Source organism: Cricetulus griseus, chromosome 7 (assembly GCF_003668045.3).
Source record: "Cricetulus griseus strain 17A/GY chromosome 7, alternate assembly CriGri-PICRH-1.0, whole genome shotgun sequence".
Lineage (NCBI taxonomy): Eukaryota > Metazoa > Chordata > Mammalia > Rodentia > Cricetidae > Cricetulus > Cricetulus griseus.
Window position 1 is genome coordinate 11941415 of NC_048600.1, and position 22724 is coordinate 11964138.

The window sequence follows — 22724 nt, forward strand, 5'->3', positions numbered from 1 at the left end:
TGTATTTAAGACAAAAATTTATATATTTTAAAATACTTTTAGACTTTTATTTTGGGACAGAGTCTCAATCTGGGAGTGGTAATCATGCTTTTAATCATTTGTGAGGAGGAGGCAGGAGGATCAAACTACAAGATGCTGTATCTCGGGGCTGGAGAGATATCTCAGAGGTTAAGAGCATTGGCTGCTCTTCCAGAGGTCCTGAGTTCAATTCCCAGCAACCACATGGTGACTCACAACCATCTGCAATACAACCTGGTGCCCTCTTCTAGCCTGGGCAGAACGCTGTATACATAATAAATATTTTTAAAAAAATACTGTTTCTCAAAAGAAAAAGGGGGGGGGCGATAGAATAACAACAAAAAGATTGAAATAGGATTTCATTATGTAGCCCAGCCGAGCCTTGAACTTCTGATATTTCTGCCTCAGCCTCCTAAGTTCTGAACTTAGAGGAATTCACCACTGCCTGAGCTAGCACATATTTTATTATTTTTATTTATTTACTTTTTTCTAGATTTTCAAGATAAGGATTCTCTGTGTAGCCCTGGCTGTCCTGAAATCACTCTGTAGACCAGGCTGGCCTCAAACTCAGAGATTCAATTGCCTTTGCCTACCAAGTTCTGGGTTAAAGGCCCTAGTATATATTTTTATTGCTTATATGGAACTTTAAAGTAATAATGAGCCAAACAGCACTTGGGAGGCAAAGGCAGGTGGATCTCTGAGTTCCAGGCCAGCCTGGTTTGCAGAGCGAGTTCCAGGACAACTAGGACTGTTACACAGAGAAACCCTGTCTCAGGAAAAAAAGAAAAAAAAAAAGAAAAAGAAAAGCTGAATGCAATGGTGGACATATGTAATCCCAACACTTCTATAGCAACATGGGAGGTGGAGACAGGAGATTCACCTGTGAACTTGCAGGCTGGTAAGCTAGGCTGAAGTGCTTGGTGCAGCAGCAAAAACAATGAGATTACCTCCACAGGTAGAATGCAACCTCCAAAAAGCCACACAAACATAAAAGGAAAATAGGGCTGTAGTAAATAGTAGGGAAGAACTGATGAGGATGATATAATCTTAAAAATTACAATAAAGATGTAATGTTGCTTTTGGCTGGGTATTGACACCAAGACCTTGAACCTGGTACATCTTTTTTCTTTTTCTTCTTTTTTTTCTGAGACAAGGTTTCTCTGTGTAGCTTTGTAGACCAGGTTGGCCTCCAACTTACAGAGATCCACCTGCCTCTGCCTCACAAGTGCTGGGATTAAAGGCGTGTGCCACCACAGCCCAGCATCAGTGTGCTGCTTTTTTAAATGACAACATTTAACCTATTTCATCTCCAACTAAGTCTACTTAGTTTCTGCTTAGCATATTGTATCCAATGGATAATGAATTGAACAATATATATCATTGTATATCCATCTTAATTTTGAATTGAATGATAAACAAATTAGCATTTGTTTTCAAATAGTTCATCAAGTCCCAGTTTAAGGCCTTCCTCCAACCTTCCTCTCTCATTATGTTTGCAATCTAGTTATGAGCCAGATGCTATCCCCAGCTCTCTGTCAGGATCTTACTCCCTGTGTAGCTCAGACTAGCCTTCAACTCATGATCTTCATGCCTCAGCATCCAAGTACTAGGATTATATGCATGCTAAGACAAATGCTAACTAATGTTAACTTTCTCTTTACTTTCTTTTTCATTTTCTGAGACAGGGTCTCATGTAGCTCAGACTGTCCTCAAACTGTCTATATATCCAGTAATGACCTTGAACTCCTAATCCTCTCCACATCACAAGTGCTGAGGTTTTTGGTGTGTGCCACCATGTGTGGCTTCATGATAGCTTGTGTCTGTCTGACCCTCATGTATCATGCTCAAATCTTAAGAGATCTTGTTCAGAATTGTCTTCCAGTTGCTTTCTAGAGGCCTTCCCCTACTTTTCCTATCCAGGAATGGTCAGCAAGTTTGATGGTGGCTTAAATGTACACTGGATCATGCATTGTTTCATCTATTGACTTAGTTATAGTATTATATACATGATTAGGAATTGAAGGGGACAGTTATAAAAAATATATAGTGAAAAAAGATCCAGATCAGCTAGTGATTCCATGTAAGATAAACTGTATTTTCAAATTACTGTCTGCTGTTCCACTCTGTCCTTAATGTTTGCCAGTCCCTGGGAAAACAGGACTCAGTCAATGTCCTGTTCATACATTACTTGTTTTTGAAAATCGTTTACCAACTTTCTCATTCTACAGAGAGAAATCTGTAGTCTATTATTTATTCCTTGAAGACATGATTCTCTGCAGCTTTGGCTGGCTTAGAACCTAGTGATTCTCCTTCAGCTTCCAGAGTTCTGGGTTTATAATTCTGTATATCTTGTGCTCCTAAATGTTGGTCATATAGCATAGTCCCGATCGCATTATTAATCCATGTGCCCTACTCTGTTTATTTTTTGGTGCTGGGCTTGAACCCAGTGTTCAGTGCATGCCAAACATATGTTCATCCACTGAGCCGTATCTTTAGCCTTTATTTTTTTTGTTTTGTTTTCCGTTTTTCGAGACAGGGTTTCTCTGTGGCTTTGGAGGCTGTCCTGGAACTAGCTCTTGTAGACCAGGCTGGTCTTGAACTCACAGAGAACCGCCTGCCTCTGCCTCCCAAGTGCTGGGTTTAAAGGCATGTGCCACCAATGCCCGACTTCTTTAGCCTTTGTTATATCTTTGTTAAGTGCAAAGATTTTAAACATAGGTGACTGTGTCCAGAACAGTGAATGACAATATAACAAAAAATGAAGTTTAAAAGTGAACTTCTTTTTAAGAAAATTATTTGGTTATAGGTTATCTAACATAGAGAATATTCTGTACCTGTCAAAGCCAAAGATAAGGCTTAGTGGATTTTTCCCTTTGTTTTTATTTTAAAACCAGGTTTCCAGATAATTCATGTCCACTTGGACTAGCCTAGATGCTTTGGGGCTTAAAGCAGCATAAAGAGTAACAGTGATAGTTTGCTACAAAATACGCTGCACAGGGTTTGGAGGCATAACCTAATGGAAGAACATGAGTATAGCATATATAAGGCCCTAGGTTCAAACACCAACACCCAAAACAAAACAAGCAAAAACAGGAAAGTGGGGGCTGTAGAGATGGCTCAGTGGTTACAAACACTAGGCCACTCTTCCAGAGGATCTGGGTTCAATTCCCAGCACCTACACAGTGGCTTACAAATACATGTAAGTCCAGTCCTAGGGGATTTTATGTGTTCTTCCAGCTTCCAGGGGCATTGCACTCACATGATAAGGAGATATACATGCAAGCAAAACGCTTATACACATAGGATAAAATTTAAAATTTGCATATTTAGATAAAGCTAAACCCCATTATTTCTGTTGCTTTAGCTGGTAATAGTGTGACTTTTCTGAGTTTGTTTTTTTTTAGCAGTGAAATGAATATTAGAAAACCATTTAAAAAATCATTTTGAAGTTTCTTGAATTGGATTTTTAAACGTGATTAGTATAAAGGACTAGTATAATATTGGTAGTGATAATATGTCTGAATTTTTAAAGAGTGCCTCACCTATCCCCTTGAAAGTGTTTTGACAGTGTTTCCCTCTACCTTATCAAATTGACATTTTGTTTTTAAATGTCTCAAGCATTTCTGTGTTAAATTAGCTTTTTGGTACATGTTATTTAAAAATCAAGCAACTTTAGAGGCAACCCAGAGGCAGGTGGATCTCTGTGAATTTGAGGCCAGTCTGGTATATGTAGTGAGTTTGGGCCACCCAGTGATATACAATGAAACCATAAAAGAGGAGAGTGAGAGAGAGGGGGGAAGGCAACAAGTTAGGATGGGTGGAAGAAAGTTGCTTTGTTTGAAAGGTGCACTGGTCACTATCTACAATAAGTTGTAGCATAAAAACCTGGAGCCATATCAACTCCTTGTATGTTTCTCTTTGGTTTTCAAGACAGAGTTTCTCTGTGTATCCTTAGCTGTACTGGAACTTACTCTGTAGATCAGGTTGGCCTTAAACTCAAATTCACCTGGCTCTGCCTCCCAAGTTAAAGGTGTGTATCAACCACTGCCTGGCCTGGAATGAGTTTTTCATGACTATAAACCATCAAGTGACTCCAACCTTATGTACACTGCAGGGGAAATGTTTTGTTAGCAGAGGCCACACTATAAGGCATGAGCAGCTGCTAAGGCAGAAGAGACTGACCCTACTGGAGGTAATGCTATTGACTCCCTCTACACTGTATTGTTAATTTCATCCCTAGTTAGTTCACTCTGTTAATCCCAGAAAATGAGTTCGGACTTCTATTCATCCATCTATCTAATTGGAGTCTTTGTTGGTGGTGGTGGGTTTTTTTTTTTTTTTTGTTTTGTTTTGTTTTTGTTTGTTTTTGAGACAGGGTTTCTCTGTATTGCTTTGGAGCCTGTCCTGGAACTTGCTCTGTAGACCAGGCTGGCCTCAAACTCAGAGATCCACCTGCCTCCGTCTCCAGAGTGCTAGGATTAAAAGGTGTGTGCCACCAACACCTGGAGGTAGTGGTTTTTTATTGTTATTATTAAGTTTTATGTGTATAGGTGTTTTGCCTTCATGTAAGTCTGTGTACCACATGTGTGTGGTGCCTTCCTACATGTATGTCTGTGTATCACAGGTGAGGTATCAGTAAAGGCCAGAAAAAAGGACATCAGGTACCATGGGATTGGTATTACAGACAGTTGTGAGCCACCATGTGGATGCTGGGTATCAAACTGGGGTTCTCTGGAAGAGTGAGAGGTACTTTTAACCATCTCCCCTTTTCTTCTTGTTTTTCAAGACAAGGTTTCTCTGTGTAGCCCTAGCTGTCCTGGAACTCAATGTGTATACTAGGCTGGCCTCGAACTCACAGACATCCTCCTGCCTCTACTTCCCAAATGCTGGTATTAAAGGCATGCACCATCACCAACTGGCCACCTCCCCTCTTTAATGGGAAATCACTGTAGCCCAAAGTGGCTTCCAACTTGAAATCCTCCTACCTCAACCTCCTAAGTACTGGGATTACAAATATGGATGCACCATACCCAGCAATATTTTTTCTTTATATCACTTGCCCTCTGACATTATCAAAGGCTTTTAGAGTTAACCTTAAGGTTAAGGTTAAGATTCACAGCATAATGTTGGTTGGTAGTGCACACCTTTTTTGGTTTTTTTGGTTTTTGTTTTTCTCAAGACAGGGTATCTCTGTGTGGCTTTGCAGACCAGGCTGGCCTTGAACTCACAGAGATCCACCTGCCTTTGCCTCCCAAGTGCTGGGATTAGAAGCATGCACCACCACCGCCTGGCTCTGTGGTGTACACCTTTAATCCCAGCATTCAGTTCAAGGCCAGCCTGGACTACAAAAATAGTTTTAGGACAGCAGAGTTACCCAGAGAAACTCTGTCTCAGAAACAAAATACAAAACCAAACAAAAGATCCTATAATTCCTATATTGGGATTTCATCAATAAACAAGGTGAAAGAACAATCCCTTCTACCACTCCCTACTCTATTTTTGTCTATAATGTCTCAAAGACAACTTGCTTTAAATTTTTAAAAATTACATTGATTACCTCTCTCTCCCTTTCTCTGAGAACTGAACTCAGATCATCAGTTAGCAGGCTTTACCCATTGACACATCCCCTGCCCCCAGCCTTTTCAGTACAGTGACTGGCAAAATGCCTTACTTCTTGCATGCATTCCAGTTTCCTATTGGAATGTCAAGACCTGGAGTACAGAGTATACTCCAATGAGATCTACAGGGACTGGTCTAAAGAAAACATGGCAGTTTCTCTTCTGCTTTTTCTAGATATCTGTTCAAATTATTAAAATTTGCTCCCAACACATTACACAAGCATTTCAGAAGGTTTTTGTACCTCTGCTGTAGCAATCTTAAATGCTTCTGCTACAGCTTATTTTCACTGCTAAAAGCAGGAGTTCATTAACGGCCCATAGAGCATACTAGATAGGAATTCAGGTTCCAGTCACAAGACTGTGATTTTCAAATATTACTCTATCATCCTTGGGCAAATTAACAGAAGCCTTGGTTTCCTTATTTGCCAAGTGGAGAAAACAATACTTAACCTTCAGTGGTATTGAAGATTAAGTGCATTATGAAGGCAAGGGGTTTTCTGTATTGCCTGGGACTTGCAAGTATCCTATGAGCCTTACCTATTCTGAGGATCAAAAAATGTAAAAGTAAAAGAAGCCTGGGAAATAGGAGAGAGATAATAAATGACAATTCTTTATAGTTGAGCTAATGATCAGCCCTACTTACTGTCAAATATGAGTATGACCACAAAGAGTGTACTCAGAGATGTTGAAAAGCAAGAAACTACTGTCACTAAAATTTGTTAAGTAAATACTGTGTCCAAAGAAAGGAACAGGAACTAAGGTTCAACCTCTATCTACTTTCAAAGGACTAGAGTTTAGTTTCCTTTCTAGTAAAGCATCAGTAGTTATTGTCCTCATAGGAATATGGTAAAAATAAATCAGTAAAATTCTGAAATTGTGTCTGTTTTCCTTTTGTTTTTTTTCATGATATTTAAAAGGAACTACAAGAAATCTTTCAAGTGAGAGAAATATGTAAGAAGTAAACAGTATTCTGTTACAGAGTATTATTCTAGTACTGTTTCAAATCTAGAAAAGAAATGTCAGAGAAATGCAATATATAAAGATAATTTGATAGTTATGATATAGTTGTATTTCTGGGCAATATAATTATTTTCTAGTTAACATATCATTGTCCTAAGTAAACATTTATATCTCAACAAAATTGAAATATGCAAATAAATTATGATATAGCATATCACAATAAGACTAGATGACATGGGAAAATGATTTATATTAAACAATAAAAAGCTAGTCTGGCTAATATATGGTCTAATTTTGTTAGAAATAGAAAAGTATATAGAAGAAACCAATAGTTGGATGGTGATTACAAGTAAATTTATTTTCTTCTTGAAATCATTTTAAATAAAACATACATTTCATTGAAACCCTTCAAGCCCTATTACTTGGAGCTCACAGTGTATTGAGTTTCAGCTTAAGATATCTTAAAATACTTTTAGTGTTTATAAGGTACCACAAAACAGTTATAGACAAAGAATAAAAAGTGGTAACTCGAAGAGGGAAAACTTTCAATACTAATTTAACTTAGTTATGAAACGTATGTATCCCTGCCTAAAAGGTGTGAATAGATAATTATGCACTAGTTTAATTCTACTTTACCGTTAAATCATACCTTGTGAATAGCTATTAGCTTGAGAAGGTTCACCTATCATGTCCATTGATAATGAATTGTGAAATTCCTGAGAATTTTTTTCCATTAGCTCTACTGTGTCACTGGATGAAGATGATGATGAAGACAGTCCCAGTCTCACATATCTTCCTTTTTTACCACACAGTAAACAATCTACTGGTGTGGCACTAGGACCCCGGGGCAGATGAACTTCATCTCTGTTGTAGTTCCTAACAGCTCCACTGTGATGCACAGAGCGCTCTCGTTGCCAGATGTAATGGGTTGGTGCAATGGCCATAACCTATAGCAAAATGGTTACTTTGTCAATTTAATAAAATTTTAAAATTGAGTAAAGTACAGAAATTGTACTTCACAAACAACTTTTTCTAAATCTGACATTAAAAAAAACAAAAGGGGAAAAAGACAGTTGTGGAGCTGGGTGGTGGTGGCACACACCTTTAATCCCAGCACTCCGGAGGCAGAGGCAGGTGGATCTTTGTGAGTTGGAGGCCAGCCTGGTCTACAGAGCAAGTTCCAGGACAGTCAAGGCTACACAAAGAAACTGTCTCAAGAAACAAACAATAAAAACACTCAAGTTACAAGTTTAAAATATCTACAGCAGCATTTCAGTAGAGTTATTGCTTGGATCTTTAACATCATAATTGACAAAGTAAATTAATTCAAGCAGATAATAAAAATGAAGAAACTTTTTTAGTTGCTATTTACTTATTGAGTCAGTCAGTTTTTTGAGGCAGGGTCTCTCTGTGTAGTCCTGACTGTTCTCAAACTAACAGATCTGCCAGTCTTTGCCTCCTGAGTGCCTGGGAAAGGTGTGTGCTACCATACCCTGCCAGGGTATTTATTTTTAAAATTCTGAATATTTCTAAGTTTATAAAAGATAATATAATTCATCTAAAATATTACATAATTCTTATTTTTTGAGTGTTAGGTTAAAATATTTAGACCCCTACCCATGTTTGCTAGACTAATTTTTAAATAATTGCAGTTATATCAAGGGATATGGTAAAAAACAAAAACATGTAAGTTATTTGTTCCTTGGTTTCCTTATTTGTTACACAGATATAACAAGAGTATATTTTTAGAAGATTGTGGTGAGGAAATGATGCATTTTCTAAAACACTTACGACCTCACTATCAGGTGTTGTCATAAGGTTTGTTAAATAAAGCATGGACTTCAGTTGTAGATTTTCCCACTTGTCCTGGCTCTACTACTTGCTGATTATATGCAAGTTACTTAGCCCTTCTGAGGTTCAGTTACTTCACTGATAAAATGGGAGTCCTAATTACCCCAAAGATTGTTTTGAGATTCAATATTACATGTAAAGTCCTTACTACATAGTTAGTAGCTAGCAAGTGATAGCCATTTAAGACATCAAGCATGCTGACTTCATGAAATTCAAAACATCAAGTTTTAAGTCAAAACTTTTAGCTTCAGTTGTCAATTAACCACAGTAAGTGAGAATTACAATAATCCTAAAATGACAGCCAGACAAAGCCATACTAGTTACCTAAACTAGTGATTTTTCTAAAATATTTTAAAACTTCTAAAATTTCAGAGCTATATTGGGGGCCTAGGAAGGACAAGGGAAGGCAGCAGCAGAGGAGCTCAGTATTAGGGTTGTATGTATAAGGTGTATAATTTTGTTTGATGAGAAAGGACTCTTGTTAGGAAAATAAAATACTACTAGATTAGTCTGTTCAGCAAGTGAATGGTGGTGCTGTACCAAGCAAGTGCTGTACCACTGAACCACATGACAAATCTCCATGCAAGTCTCTTAAATTTTATGTGTGTATTTATATACATATATATAGATGAAATATAACAAATCTATAAACTAATAAATATATATAAAGATATATACATATATGTATACACACATGAAAATGGGGAGAAGGCAGAATATGATTCATAAAACTCGGGATGACTTTGAACTCACTATATGACTAAGGATGACCTTATCCTTGAATTTCTGGTCTTCCTGTTCACCTCCTAAGTGCTGGATTTACAGGTGTATACCATCATGCCCTGTTTATATGGTGCTAGGGATCAAACCCAGGACACTTGGCATGCTAGATAGGCACTCTACCAATTGAGCTGCACATTTCTAGCTCTTAAGTATACTTTAAGATTCAATTTGTTCTTAGTTCTTCAGGACTGTGAGTAAATTAGCTAACTTTCTAGGTCCTGGAGTATTTTTTTTTTTTTTTTTTTTTTGGTTTTCCTGAGACACGGTTTCTCTGTGGCTTTGGAGGCTGTCCTGGAACTAGCTCTTGTAGACCAGGCTGGTCTCCGAACTCACAGAGATCCACCTGCCTCTGCCTCCCGAGTGCTGGGATTAAAAGCTTGCGCCACCAATGCCTGGCTCTGGGGGTATCTTTTATATACGTCAAGTGCTAAATCAGATTCCATGAAAGAGGTTTCTCTGAAATATTGGTAGTAGTTGACCTACTAGAAACAAGAAACAATTTCCTCCTTTTAAAAAATCATTAGGGATATTTTGTTTTGGTGCCTTTGGTAAAAATGAATATTGGGTAGTGTTTTGATCCCAAGAGGGGCTATCGGTAAGTGTAAAAAGCTCTGGCCCTGCAGTTGGATTGCTTGTGTTTCAGCACTGGCATACTGCCTTACTAATTGTGCTTTATCAGTTCCTTCATTTGCTATTACCCAGCTTTTACTTACTTTTTAAAATTTATTTATTATTATTATTATTTGAGACAGTGTCTCTTTATGTGGCCCTGCCTGGCCTGGAGACCAGGCTTGTCTTCAAAGTTTCACCTGCCTCTGCCTCTCACTCTATAAAAATCTAAGGTGCACAAAAGAGAGAGATATGTAGTATTTGTGTTTTTGAGGTCTACAGAGTAGTAAGAAAGGAAAATAAAAAAAGATAAAAGTATGAAAAGAAGTCAAAGTATCCTTATTTTTAGATAATGTGATTTCATACATAAAGCCCACAATCCCAAGATTCCACCAGAAAACTCTTAGATCTGATCAACACTTTCATCAGTGGCAGTATATATTAATAAAACAAACGTACAAAAACCAGTAGTCTTCCTATATACCAATAACGAACATGCTGAGCAAGAAAAAACCCCCAAAAACCCAAACCTTGAAATAAACTTAACCAAGGAAATAAAAGACCTCTACAATGAAAATGTATTACTAAGCTTTAAGTATCATTTATATGCTGATTCTCTATAGCTATTACTCAGTTATCACCCTAATTTCCTATGTTTTAAATACCAAATTCCTTAACTTTCCAATAAAGCAGTTTGAGTCTCTCTCCTTTCTTTTTACATTATAGAACTCCACATTCTTCCCATTAGATAGATCTGAAACCAGTAACTTCCTTTTCCACATATGCTATAGCCAACTTACTACTAAGTCATTACAATTATAATTTTGTAATGTTTCTAACATTGGTTTCACTTCCAGAGCACTGCTAACTAGTTCCTAACTATAACAAGTTTAGCTCTTTCCAGTACATTACAATAGAGGGTCTTTTGCATACCATCCTTGTTTTACTATGCCCAATACTATTGCTCCCTAAATTACTAATCTGAAATCAAGTAGTAGCTAACAGAAGTTAGCTATAATACTGTAGCAACTACACCAGAGTACATAAAGCATCATAAACAAAAGTTTCCCCTTCCATCACCTGTCACCCTCTATGATGCATGAAAGACACTGGGATGGAGTCTCTCTCAGTGGATAGGCACCCTCTATAATCTGTGAACCAGTCTAGAAATTAAGCCATCATCAATGTAAATTAATTTCACTTCAAAGGAACTATGTCCAAAAAGAAGCCAAGATCAGAGTTGGTAAGGAAATAGTCTTCATTCTTTCTAGAAAAGCCATTTACACACACACACACACACACACACACACACACACACACACACACACACACACACACACGTATTTGTATGTATATGTATATAGTGTGTTTTTATTTGCATATAATTATAGTTCACCTTTCTTCAAACAAGTATGTAAGAGAGCTGAACACAAAATTGGGGGGAGGTGCTGGAGAGATGGCTCAGTTGTTAAGAGTACTTGTTGCTCCTGCAGAGGACCTGGATTGGGTTCCTAGCATTTATGTGGTAGCTCACAACTATCTGTATCTCAGTTCCAGACTAATGTTCTCTTCTGATATGGGCACCAGGCACACATGTGGTGCACACAACACACATGCAGATAAAATACCCATATGCATAAAATAAGTCTAAAAAATTTAAAAAATAAAAAAAAATTCACTAGATTGGACCCAAAGGTGAGATTGAACTAAAGTGAGAAAAAGCAGACAGGGTTATAAAATGCAATGCAGTTAATATGGCTATAGATAATAGCTTTGCAAATGTGGCTTAAAAAGAAAAAGGGAGCCGGGCGTTGGTGGTGCACGCCTTTAATCCCAGCACTTGGGAGGCAGAGGCAGGTGGATCTCTGTGAGTTAGCTACAGTATTGTAGCTAACTTCCAGGCCACCTGGTCTACAGAGTAAGTGCCAGGACAGCCTCCAAAGCAATACAGAGAAACACTGTCTCAAAAAAAAAAAGGAAGAAAGAAAAGAAGGAAGGAAGAAAAGGAAGGAAGGAAGGAAAGAAAGAAAGAAAGAAAGAAAGAAAGAAAGAAAGAAAAAAGAAAAAGGGCTGGGTGGTAGTGTACACCTTTAATCCCAGCAGTCAGGAGGCAAAGACAGGCAGATCTCTGTGAGGTCAAGGCCAGACTAGTCTAAGTAGTAAGTTCCAGGATAGCCAGGGCTATGTAGAGAGAACCTATCTCAAAAAAACAAGGAAGGAGGGGGGGGAGAGGAAAGGAAGGAAGGAAGGAAGGGAGGGAGGGAGGGAGGGAGGGAGGAAGGAAGGAAGGAAGAGGAAGAAAAGATGGAAGGAGAGAGACAAATTACAAAACTCAGTATTACCAAAAGGGGAGTGTATGTTCTTTAACAGTAGTAACAGCAAGACAAGTCATAATTTAACCACACCTCTTAATCTGAGACATGGAAAGAATAATATGCTTCTTAATTCTCAAAATAAGATACAGATGAACTTTCTAAATTACCACTGAGAAGTTTATATGGCAGTTAGATGCCATAGAGAAAACAGAACAGTGGGAAGTCATTACATATAACCTTTAGATCTTTATGTTAAAGTCTTTTAGGACTATTTTAATTTTTATGTGAATCTGCACATGCCCAGTCCTATAGGCACTAGAAGAGTGTGTCAGATCTCTAGGAGTTAAGAGTTGCAGGTGGTTGTGAGCTGCCAGATATGGGTCCCAGGAACTAAACTCTGGTCTTCTGGATGACTAGGAAGTGGTTCTAACTGCTTAGCTATCTATCTCTCCAGTCCCTCTAAATTAATGTCGTAAGAATGAACAACTGAGCCAGGCATTGGTGGCGCACGCCTTTAATCCCAGCTCTCGGAAGGCAGAGGTAGGGGGATCTCTGTGAGTTCGAGACCAGCCTGGTCTACACCAGGACAGGCTCCAAACCCTGTCTGGAAAAAAAAAAAAGAATGAACAAGATGACTTACTAATAGGTCCCAGGTCTGAGCTCTGGGGCACCTTAATACGCTGAAGAGATAAAAGGGAACTGGAAAAATAAGAGGAAAAACCATCAGCCACAATATTTGGAAAACCACATGAAGATACTGTATCAGAAAAGTAAGTGTGCCAAATACTACTGCTAAGTTGAGAACTAAAAACTGACCTATGCTTTTGGCAATATAAAGCTATGAGGCTTTGATAAAGTTCTGTTGACAATAGAGGAAAGGCTTTATATAATAGTTCCAAAGAGAATGGAAGAGAACAGAATAGAAGCAGAGTAGTATGTACTTGGAAAAAATTACAGTGTTCCACTAATTTTAGAGGCCTCATTTATGCAATCTTTCTCACTGAATTTAACTTTGTAGAGTCTTAGCTAGCTATATAATCTTTCTGTTACTTTCTATCTTCCGTTATTTCTAAATGCTAGTATATGTACTAGGGCTGGGCAGTGGTAGTGTATGCCTTTAATCCCAGCCTGGTCTACAAATTGAGTTCCAGGACAGTTATCACTGTTTCACAGAGAAACCTTGTCTCAACAAAACCAAAATCAAATCAACAAAATACATTATTTATAAATAGAATGATTTATCTTAGTAAAATATAACATTAAGAAATCAATGTGGAGTTCGAAGCCAGCCTGGTCTACAGAGTGAGTTCCAGGACAGGCTCCAAAGCAATACAGAGAAAAACTACAACTAAAACAACAACAACAACAACAACAACAACAAAAAACCCGGCAAAACAAACAAACAAAAAAACCCAACCAAACAACAACAAAAAACCCACAAAAAACAAAAACCAAACCAAACCAAAAAACAAAACAAAAAACCCCCAAAAAACAATGTGCTGAGCGTGGCGATATATACCTTTAGTTTCATCTCCTGGGAGACAAAGGCAGAGTGATTTCTATGAGCTAGCCTAGTCTACATAGAGAGTTCTAGGACAGTTAGGGCTATAGAGAGAGAGCCTGTCTCAAATGAAATTTAAAAAAAATTAAATAAAAAATGTATTGTTTGTGAAAAGAGGTTTGTATTTTAAATTTATTTAAATTTATTTAAATTATATACATGTTGTTGGCCTCAGAAACTTGAAAATTCATATACTTTAGTGGAAATTATTATTCAGCTCTGGTTTCCTAATTTGATAATATTAAATAAGATGCTTTAATATGTCTAACTAGGATTAAGGGCTACAAACCCTTTGTTAGCATACTGGTGATCTTTCAGACAGGAGGGAGACACTGCAATAAAAATACTACAGAAGTAGTCTGCTCTGAAAAATGAGAATTACAATTTTTAATAATTCTGATAAAATTCAAACAAACAGAATATGTAGTGACTGAGGTTAATGATCTTTGTACATGTACAAAGAGAGAGAGAGAAAAACAGAAAAAGAGCATTAAAACCAAAGTGGGCAGGACATAGTGGCACAATATACTTGTATCCTAAAACGGAAGAGGACAAAATAAGACTGAATTCTAAACCAGGCTCGACTAATTTTGGGAATCTATCGCCAAATAAGGAAGCAAAACAAAACCAAGTCAAAAATAAATAAACCAAGGAAAATTAGGTAAACAAAGACTTTAAGTAAAAAGTGTTTTAAATCCTTACCTCTTCACAGCACCTCCTGCTCACAATAGCCCTATAGTCAATTCTGTCCCAGAGTTGGTCCCTTAACTTTAAGAAATTAGGAAACAATTTTCTCCAGTTTTTCCCTAAAGCCCATGGGAAAATTTCATACTTGGCTTCTTCTTCATCTTCTTCAACTGTATTAGCCAGGTACCTAACAAAGAGGATCAACAACCCAAGAAAGAAATGGGTAAGGACAAGAACAACAGATAACAAAAAAAAGAAAAGAAATACAAATGACTTATCAACACATAAAGGAACACATAATAAATACATAATAAAATGGTGGGCCTTGTTATTCCTATAAATGTTGACCTTTGTTCTGGGATGCAGTAAGTTACCTTGAAACAGTCTGAGGCTTTTCTGATTTCTTACGTGAATCTGTGGCATGTTCCGTCTGGAGCTAATCAGCCAACCCAAGACAAGACTTTTAGAGTACCTCCTTACTACTCCAGGGACTGTGGCTGTTTGCCTGACTGAGAACAGGTGTGTTTATTGTTCTAAATGAACGACTGTGAGCCACTCTTTCTGTCTTTCTTTGGGCTATCTTCAGACAGCTCCTTCATACACATTTAGAAGCCAGTAGTTTGTCAAATACCTGAGGGGAGGGGGAACCAGGCATACAACGAAGCAGAAAAACAAAAACCATGGTAAAGATAATAACTAACCAATCAAAACCAACCCCAAACTGATATATGAGCTGGGCAGTAGTGGTGCACACCTTTAATCCCAGCACTTGGGAGGCAGGGGCAGGCGGATCTCTGTGAGTTTGGTCTACAAGAGCTAGTTCCAGGACAGCCTCCAAAGTCACAAGGAAACCCTGTCTCGAAAAACAAAACAAAAAAAAAAAAAAAAAAAAAAAACCAAAAAAAAAAAACCCCAAAAACCCAAAACCAAACAAAACCAAAAAGGAACCCCCAAACATCAAAACAGCTGTAACTATTCTATATGCTCAAAAAGCAGATACAAGGAGATACATTGAAACCGTGCTTCCAGAGATGAAAACTACAATGTGTAGGATGAAAAACACTGAACTAGATTAATGGAAGATCAAGTACTGGAGAAGAGATTTGTCAATTGAAAGTACAGTAATAGAATCTACCCAAACTGGAATATAAAGACAAAAATTAAAAATCAGAAATAGAACATTAGTTGAATGTGTGAAAACTTCAGGAAGTGAATTCAAAGTAAACTTGGAATCTGAAAAGTGGCAGTTAATCAAAGAATATTGATGAAATAGATGAATTTTTCCATAGTTTCAAGAAAATGGGACAAGGGATGTAATATAGCTGTTACCATGTTTACACAGCATGCAGGAGGCCCTAGGCTTGGTCCCAGCACTGCATAAGTAGGTATTTGGCATACATCTATAATAACAGCCATTGGGAGGTAGAGGCAAGATTAAAAGCTCAAGGACATCCTTAGCTACACAGAAAGTTTGAGTTCAACCTGGTCTACAGGAGACCCTTTAAAAAATTTGACGAAACTTATAAATCTACAGCCAGGTGATGATGGCATGCCTTTAATCCCAGCTCTTGGAAGGCAGAGATAGGCAGAGATCTCTAAGTGTAAGGCCAGTCTACAAAGCAAATTCCAGGATAGCCAGGGTTACACACACAAAAACCCTGTCTTGAAAAAGAAAAAAACAACAACCACCACCCCCCAAACCACCACCACCACCACCAAAACCCCCAAATCAAACAAAAAACCTACAAATCTACGAAGAGGTTCAGTGAATAAAAAACAAGAATTCACATGAAAATTATACCCTGGTACACCCTAACCAAGTTGTTCAACAGCAATGAAAAAATCTTAAAAGGCAATCAGACAAAAAAAGACACATTAGGCCAGTGTGTTGGCACATATCTGTAATCCTAGTACTTGAAAGGTTGAGACAGAAGAATCAGGAATTCAAAGCTATCCTCAGCTACATAGTAACTCTGAGTCCAGCCTGGGCTGTATGAAACTCTGTTCCAAAAGAGAGAGACAGACAGAGACAGAGAAGGAAGGAAGGAAGGAAGGGAGAGAGGGAGAGAAGGATGGAGGGAGGGAGGGAGGGAAAAAAGGAGGCAAGAAATTAATACAGGAATAAAGTTAAGGATGGGGCAGATTTCCAATCAGAGGCAATGCAGACTCGATAGGTTAACAACAAAACATTACAAAACACACAAGGAAACAAGACACCACGAACAGAAGCAAATCCCAAATCAAGATAGAATATAAAAACAAATGTTTAGGACCTGGAGAGGCTCTTACAGAGGACTTGGCTTCAGTTCCCAGCACCTGAAATCTCAGCATTTGAAAGGCAAAGGCGGGGAGGAGGATCAGTTCAAGATCACACAGGGAGTTTGGGGCCAGCCTAGACTACAAACGCCTTGTCTCAGAAGATTTTAAAATATAAGAAAAGAAAATTAAATTCAGTTCCAGGAAAGCCTCCAAAGCCACAGAGAAACCCTGCCTTGAAACCCCACCCCCCCCAAAAGAATATTGTAAGGAAACATTACATGACTACATAGAAAATGTGAGCTTTAAAACAGTGGCTAACAAGAAATGTTTAATGAAAAGAAATACCAAGTTAGCCTACAGAAAACATATGATCAGACACAGAATGGAAATTATAATTCACGTTGCTTAAAATATAATACAATCTGCAATGCACTTAAAGATTACTACCCAGTAGACGCTAAATAGTACTTTAATGGCTATAGCCACAAAACAAGTGAAACAAATTCAATTTCAGGCTTCTACCTGGATTGGCACTAAAGCCCTTTTTGGTTTAATTGTCAGGTGAAGAAAACTACAGAATATGTATGATACTGAATGGAAAAATATACTGAAACAAGTAGTAGTGTGAAGGCTGAATCTGACTCTTGGAAATGTCTTACATGAATTTGAACCTCAACAACTCTGCTCCATTTTTTTTTTTTTTCTGTTTTAGCCCAGGCTGCCCTCACGATCCTCTTGCCTTAGCTTCCTAAATGTTGGGAGTATAGATGTGAACTACTATACTGGCCTCCTTGCTAACTTCTGTGATCTTGTAAAGTGCTTTAATTTCTAAATTGTTTCCTTGTCTGTAAATCAGGATAAGAAATGCATTTCATTTACTTCCAGCACTCAGGAGGCAGAGGCAGGCAGATCTCTGTGACTTAGAGGCCAGCCTGATCTACAAAGTGAACTCTAGGACAGCAAGGGAAATCTTGTCTGCAAAAACAAAAACAAACAAACAAAAAGAAACACATTTCTTAAGAAAAAAATATATATATATATATTGGCGATTGACACATAATACTCACTATTGGCTATTACTACTAAATTCTTCTAGGTTAGCAATCATCACCAAATGTTAAATTCAGCTCATTTTTCCTATGTTCTGGAAAAATGTCTCTCTAATTAATGCATAGTTAAGGCTCCTCTGGCCTTATTTCTTTAAAAACCCTGATTCTAAGTAGACTTTGAGTAAAAACTTATTCCTCAGTACTGACAGCTATTATGATACTCCAATTTCAGTATGTTATGCATTAATAGCAGCAACAGCTTTTCCAGGTTCTGCAGTCATTTGAACAAAATTGTAGAGACATCCAGCACACTCCATTAAAAAAAAAAGTAAAAAAACCAAAATCCCAGAAAACAGCACAGTTCTGTTACTCTTGTGGTACCTGGCACCCTTTTTTTTTTTTTTTTTTTTTTTTTTTAATTAGCTTCTCAATCGTCATCTGGAAGGAAGCCATTCTGAGCAACATCATTAAAAACAGCTCTGATAGAGCATGGTCACTACTATATATCATAAAGCAGGTGATACTCCAATTTCTTTCTTTCTTTTTTTTTTTTTAAATGTGTTTGAGTGTTTTGTCTGCCTGTGTGCCATGTGTGTACCTACTGCCCAGAGGCCAGAAGAGGGCATTAGATTCCCTGGAACTGGAGGTACAGATGGTTGTGCTGGTAACTAAATCCTAGTCCTTCAGAAGAGCAGCTATCTTAAACACCTGACCAATCTCTCCAGCTCCCAATATTGAAATGCAATGATTTTGTATACAGTTCTAGTTTAACACTTAAAATTATGTACATAAATTCTTGCTGCATTGTTGTATCCATGTACAGGGTAGAAAAAAAACATATTATTTGTTTTTCTTTGGATGGGGGAAGGGTTGCTAATAATTGAAGCCAGAGCTTCATTCATACCAGGAAAACACCTCGAACACAATTTCCAAAATGTATTCTTTTTTATTTGTTTGTTTTGAGGCAGAGTCTCTCTGTGTAACAGCCCTGGATGCCTGGAACCAAAATGTATTCTTAAATTTGACCTTTCCCCTTTATTGTAAAGCAGTGCTGAGGACTGATGCCAGAGTTTTGTGCATACCAGGCAAGTATTCCATCACTGAGTTTTATATTTTTCCAAACTAAATTATGACTTATAAATTGGAAAACCACATCATTAAAACAACAGAAACAAAGTTATCATTAATGAATGTGATATCAACAGAAAATCTGGAGAATAAACAATATTCATCAGTATTTGATGAGACCATCAGTGAACACAAAATATTAAATGTGAATAATTCCTACCATTTATTATTATTATTTTTTGAAACAGGGTTTCTCTGTATTGCTTTGGAGCCTGGCCTGGAACTCTCTCTGTAGACCACGCTGGCCTCGAACTCACAGAGATCTGTCTGCCTCTGTCTCCTGAGTGTTGGCCACCACCACCTGGCCAATTCCTACCTTTTAAATACAGACCTACAAATAATATATCCAAACCTGGTGCACACCTTTACCAGCACTTGGGAGACAGAGGCAGGTGGATCCCTGTGAGTTCAAGGCCAGCCTGGTCTACAGAGTGAATTCCAGTACAGCAAGGGCTGCTGCACAAAGAAATCCTGTCTCAAAAAGTCAAAAACAAAAACAAAAACAACCCCCCCAAAACAAAACAAAAAAACCCCAAACAAAAATAATATATCCAAAACATTTTTCACATACTAACATACTAACTGGCAGTTTAAAAGGTAATACTCTGTCTTTTAAAATATATAAATGGGGTGGGTGGGGGGGACTGGAGAGATGGCTCAGAGGTTCAGAGCACTGACTGCTCTTCCAGAGGTCCTGAGTTCAATTCCCAGCAACCACATGGTGGCTCACAACCATCCGTTATGAGATCTGGTGCCCTCTTCTGGTGTGCAGATATACATGGATACAGAATGTTGTATACATAATAAATAAAAATATATAAATCTTTAAAAAATATACAAATAGCTGAGTGTGGTGCCACACATCTTTAATCTCAGCATTCAGGAGACAGAGGCGGGTAGATCTCAGTGTTTTCAAAGCCAACCTGGACTACATATAGTGAGTTCCAGGACAGCCAGGGCTACATAATGAGATCCTGTCTCAAAAAACTAGTGTTTGAGATGAGCAGGGGTAGTGAAACCCTTTAATCCCAGCATTTGGGAGGCAGAGGCTGGTGTATCTCTGTGAGTTTGAGGCCAACCTGGTCTACAAAGCAAGTTCCAGGCTGTTACACAAAGAACCCCTGTCTCAAAAAACCAAAACCAACCAAACAAACCAAAACCCACAACAAAACAACAACAACAGCAACAAACCAGTGGGGGTGGGAGAGGGAAATGTATATGAGAGCATTGTGAAAAAGGTAAAAGATAATACAACCTGAAGTGGGATACTGAACAATAAATCTCTGGCATATAATGTAATACCAGGGAAAAGAACATAAAACTATCCTATTAAAATATATGTAATTTTCACACAAGAAGGCCTATTAACAATATCCATAAAAATACTGTTCTGCTTTAAATTACAAATCACATATATTGTAAATACCAATAAAATTCATTTAGTAGAAAGCATACTTACAGAGCAATAAAGAAATTTATCCTGGTATGCTCATTTATAGTAAATTTAGCTCTCTTGAAATAAACAAAGGTCATAGCCAAAAGATACTATAAGGAAAAGTTAGAAATTAATATTAATAGTTTGCTTTCAGTAATACAACTGCTATAAAATAGTTGACTTTAAACCTTACAGCATTATTAACCTTTATACAATCACCTGAGTTTGTTTCCTGTAATTAATCCACTTGGATAGTGTGAGAGTTACTGATAATTTATTATATTTAGGTGGGTTTCTAAATTTTATTATAGCTGATGCATTCTAAAATTAAAACTTCATTTTTCTAACTTAAATTTAAAACATTGAACTTAAAATAGTTCAATGAGTAAACATCTTTCACCTAGATTCACCAATAGTTATTTTTAAAAATAATATTTAAAAATGACTTCTAAATAACTTCAGAAATTAGGATAGCAAGGCTTAGTTTTCATTGAGAAAACACATTTTAAATGTATTATTACAAAGATACACAATTATCCTATTAGAACAGATGCCAAGATCTAACGGTTCAAATTTGAAACAAGCTAAAATAGGAATCTTTTCTCTCTCATACTTATTATCTACTAAAAGCACTGTACAAGAAGACGATTCCAAGTGTTCCTTTCCTTTCCAAGTAAAGGATTCTAGAAATATGTCAAGTATTCTGGGTGAGTTACTTTTCAAACATTGCCCCCTGCTGTCCACTAGCATTAGAGCACTTAAACTGTACTGTTTAACACAACTCTAAATAAACAGCATTTGGGCCTTTGATTACTGTTTATTTGAAAGCTGAGACTGCGACTGTTTTTAACGATTTCATTTTTGGAGACATATTCTATTTTTATACTTATTTTATATATTTATTTATGAGTGTCATGTGTTGGGCCACCAGCCAGGTGTGGAGATCAGAGAACAAATTATGAAAGTCCATTCCATTCTCTCTTCCACCAAGTGAATCTGGAGATCACCTCAGTCATCAGGCTTAACATCAGGCACCTTTAGCAGCTGATGTAGTATATATGTATCCTGCCAGCCTCATATTATCAAATGTTTATGGTAAAATGTTAGCATGACTCAGATTTACCTCAAAATAATTTACATTCCTGGGAAGAAGGGTTAGAAAAAATAAGAGCGAACACATTAATGATGACTGTTCTTTTAAGAGCCACATGGAAGGTCTTTGTGTTTAAGTTGTGTGTGCTTTGGTTTTTATTAATTAACAGCACTGTCTATTCTTCCAGAGGACCCGGAGTTTGATTCTTAGCACCCACTGGGGGCTCACAACTGTCTATAACTCCAGGTCTTGGGGATCTGACATCCTTTTCTGATCTTCAAAGGCACCAGGCATGCAAGTGGTGCACAGACATACATTCAAGCCAAACACCCAGACACACAAAATTGAAGTTTAAAACTTTTCAAAATTATTTATTTTAAAAATATTTTGGGTGCCTGTGTATGTGTGTGTATGCACTCATGCACCCTCCAGGAGCTGGAGTGACAGCTAGTTATAAGCAGCCAGATGTGGGTGGAAGGAACCAGACCTGATTCCTCTGGAAGAGCACCGAGTGCTTTAACTGCTAAGCCATTTTTTTTCCAGCCCCACCCACAAGCCATTTGTTCTACAGAATAATCCTCAATTTTCATTTGTCCAGAGTTTCTCAAAGTATGTGACAGGTGCCAATCTATGGTTGTTATCCATCAGTGAGGAAGCCAACATGGAATAAGAGGTTATTTATGCTATTAGAAATTACATTACATATAGTAATTGAATGCCTGTTGAGTTATAGTAATAAAATTGATATAAAAGATAATTTAAATTATCTGGTCTGAATTACTTATAAAATATTCAAACTTATAGGAGACCACCTTAATGGAGTGAGTCTCAAGAACTTTTTCTCCATACCAACTAAAGGTAGTAATTCCACCCAAAATGTACTGAACCTGGCTGACCATAGTGATATATGTCTATACTCCTAGCTCTTAGGAGGCTGAGGTAAGGGGATTGTGAATTTATGAGTTTGAGGCCAGGCTGGGCTGGAGTAAGAATGCATCCTTGCCCTCCACCCCCACCTCCTACCCCTACCCCTGCCACCAAAGTATTGAGTCTGTATTCTTGATTCCAAATAGATTTGGTAAAAAATTAAGTGTAAGAATTCTGCTTTGGAGGGCCAGTGAGATGGCTCAGTGGGTAAAGGCACATGCTGTCATGGTGGAAGAGAGAAACAACTCTGTAAATTGTCTTCTGGCCTGCACATACTGGCTATGGTATACATGTTGTGATATACACACACACACACACACACACACACACACACACACACACACACACACACACAAACAAATATTAAATAAATATGACAAAGGAATTCTTCTCCAAAGGAAAAACGTAGGCTAGGTGTTTTTCTAAACTAA

At 37.6% G+C, this 22724-nt stretch overlaps 1 protein-coding gene across 1 annotated transcript in view; it reads right to left on the reverse strand.

Annotated features, from left to right (window-relative positions):
• The window catches only part of Spdya (speedy/RINGO cell cycle regulator family member A), a 28752-nt gene that overhangs the window by 1074 nt on the left and 4954 nt on the right, over window positions 1-22724 (reverse strand). The window contains exons 4-6 of the mRNA XM_027424421.2: window positions 20298-20383; window positions 14418-14589; window positions 7246-7543 (exon numbers count right to left, since the gene is read on the reverse strand). Of these exons, the coding sequence (XP_027280222.1) occupies window positions 7246-7543; window positions 14418-14589; window positions 20298-20383 (556 nt within the window). The remainder of the gene's footprint in view (window positions 1-7245; window positions 7544-14417; window positions 14590-20297; window positions 20384-22724) is intronic.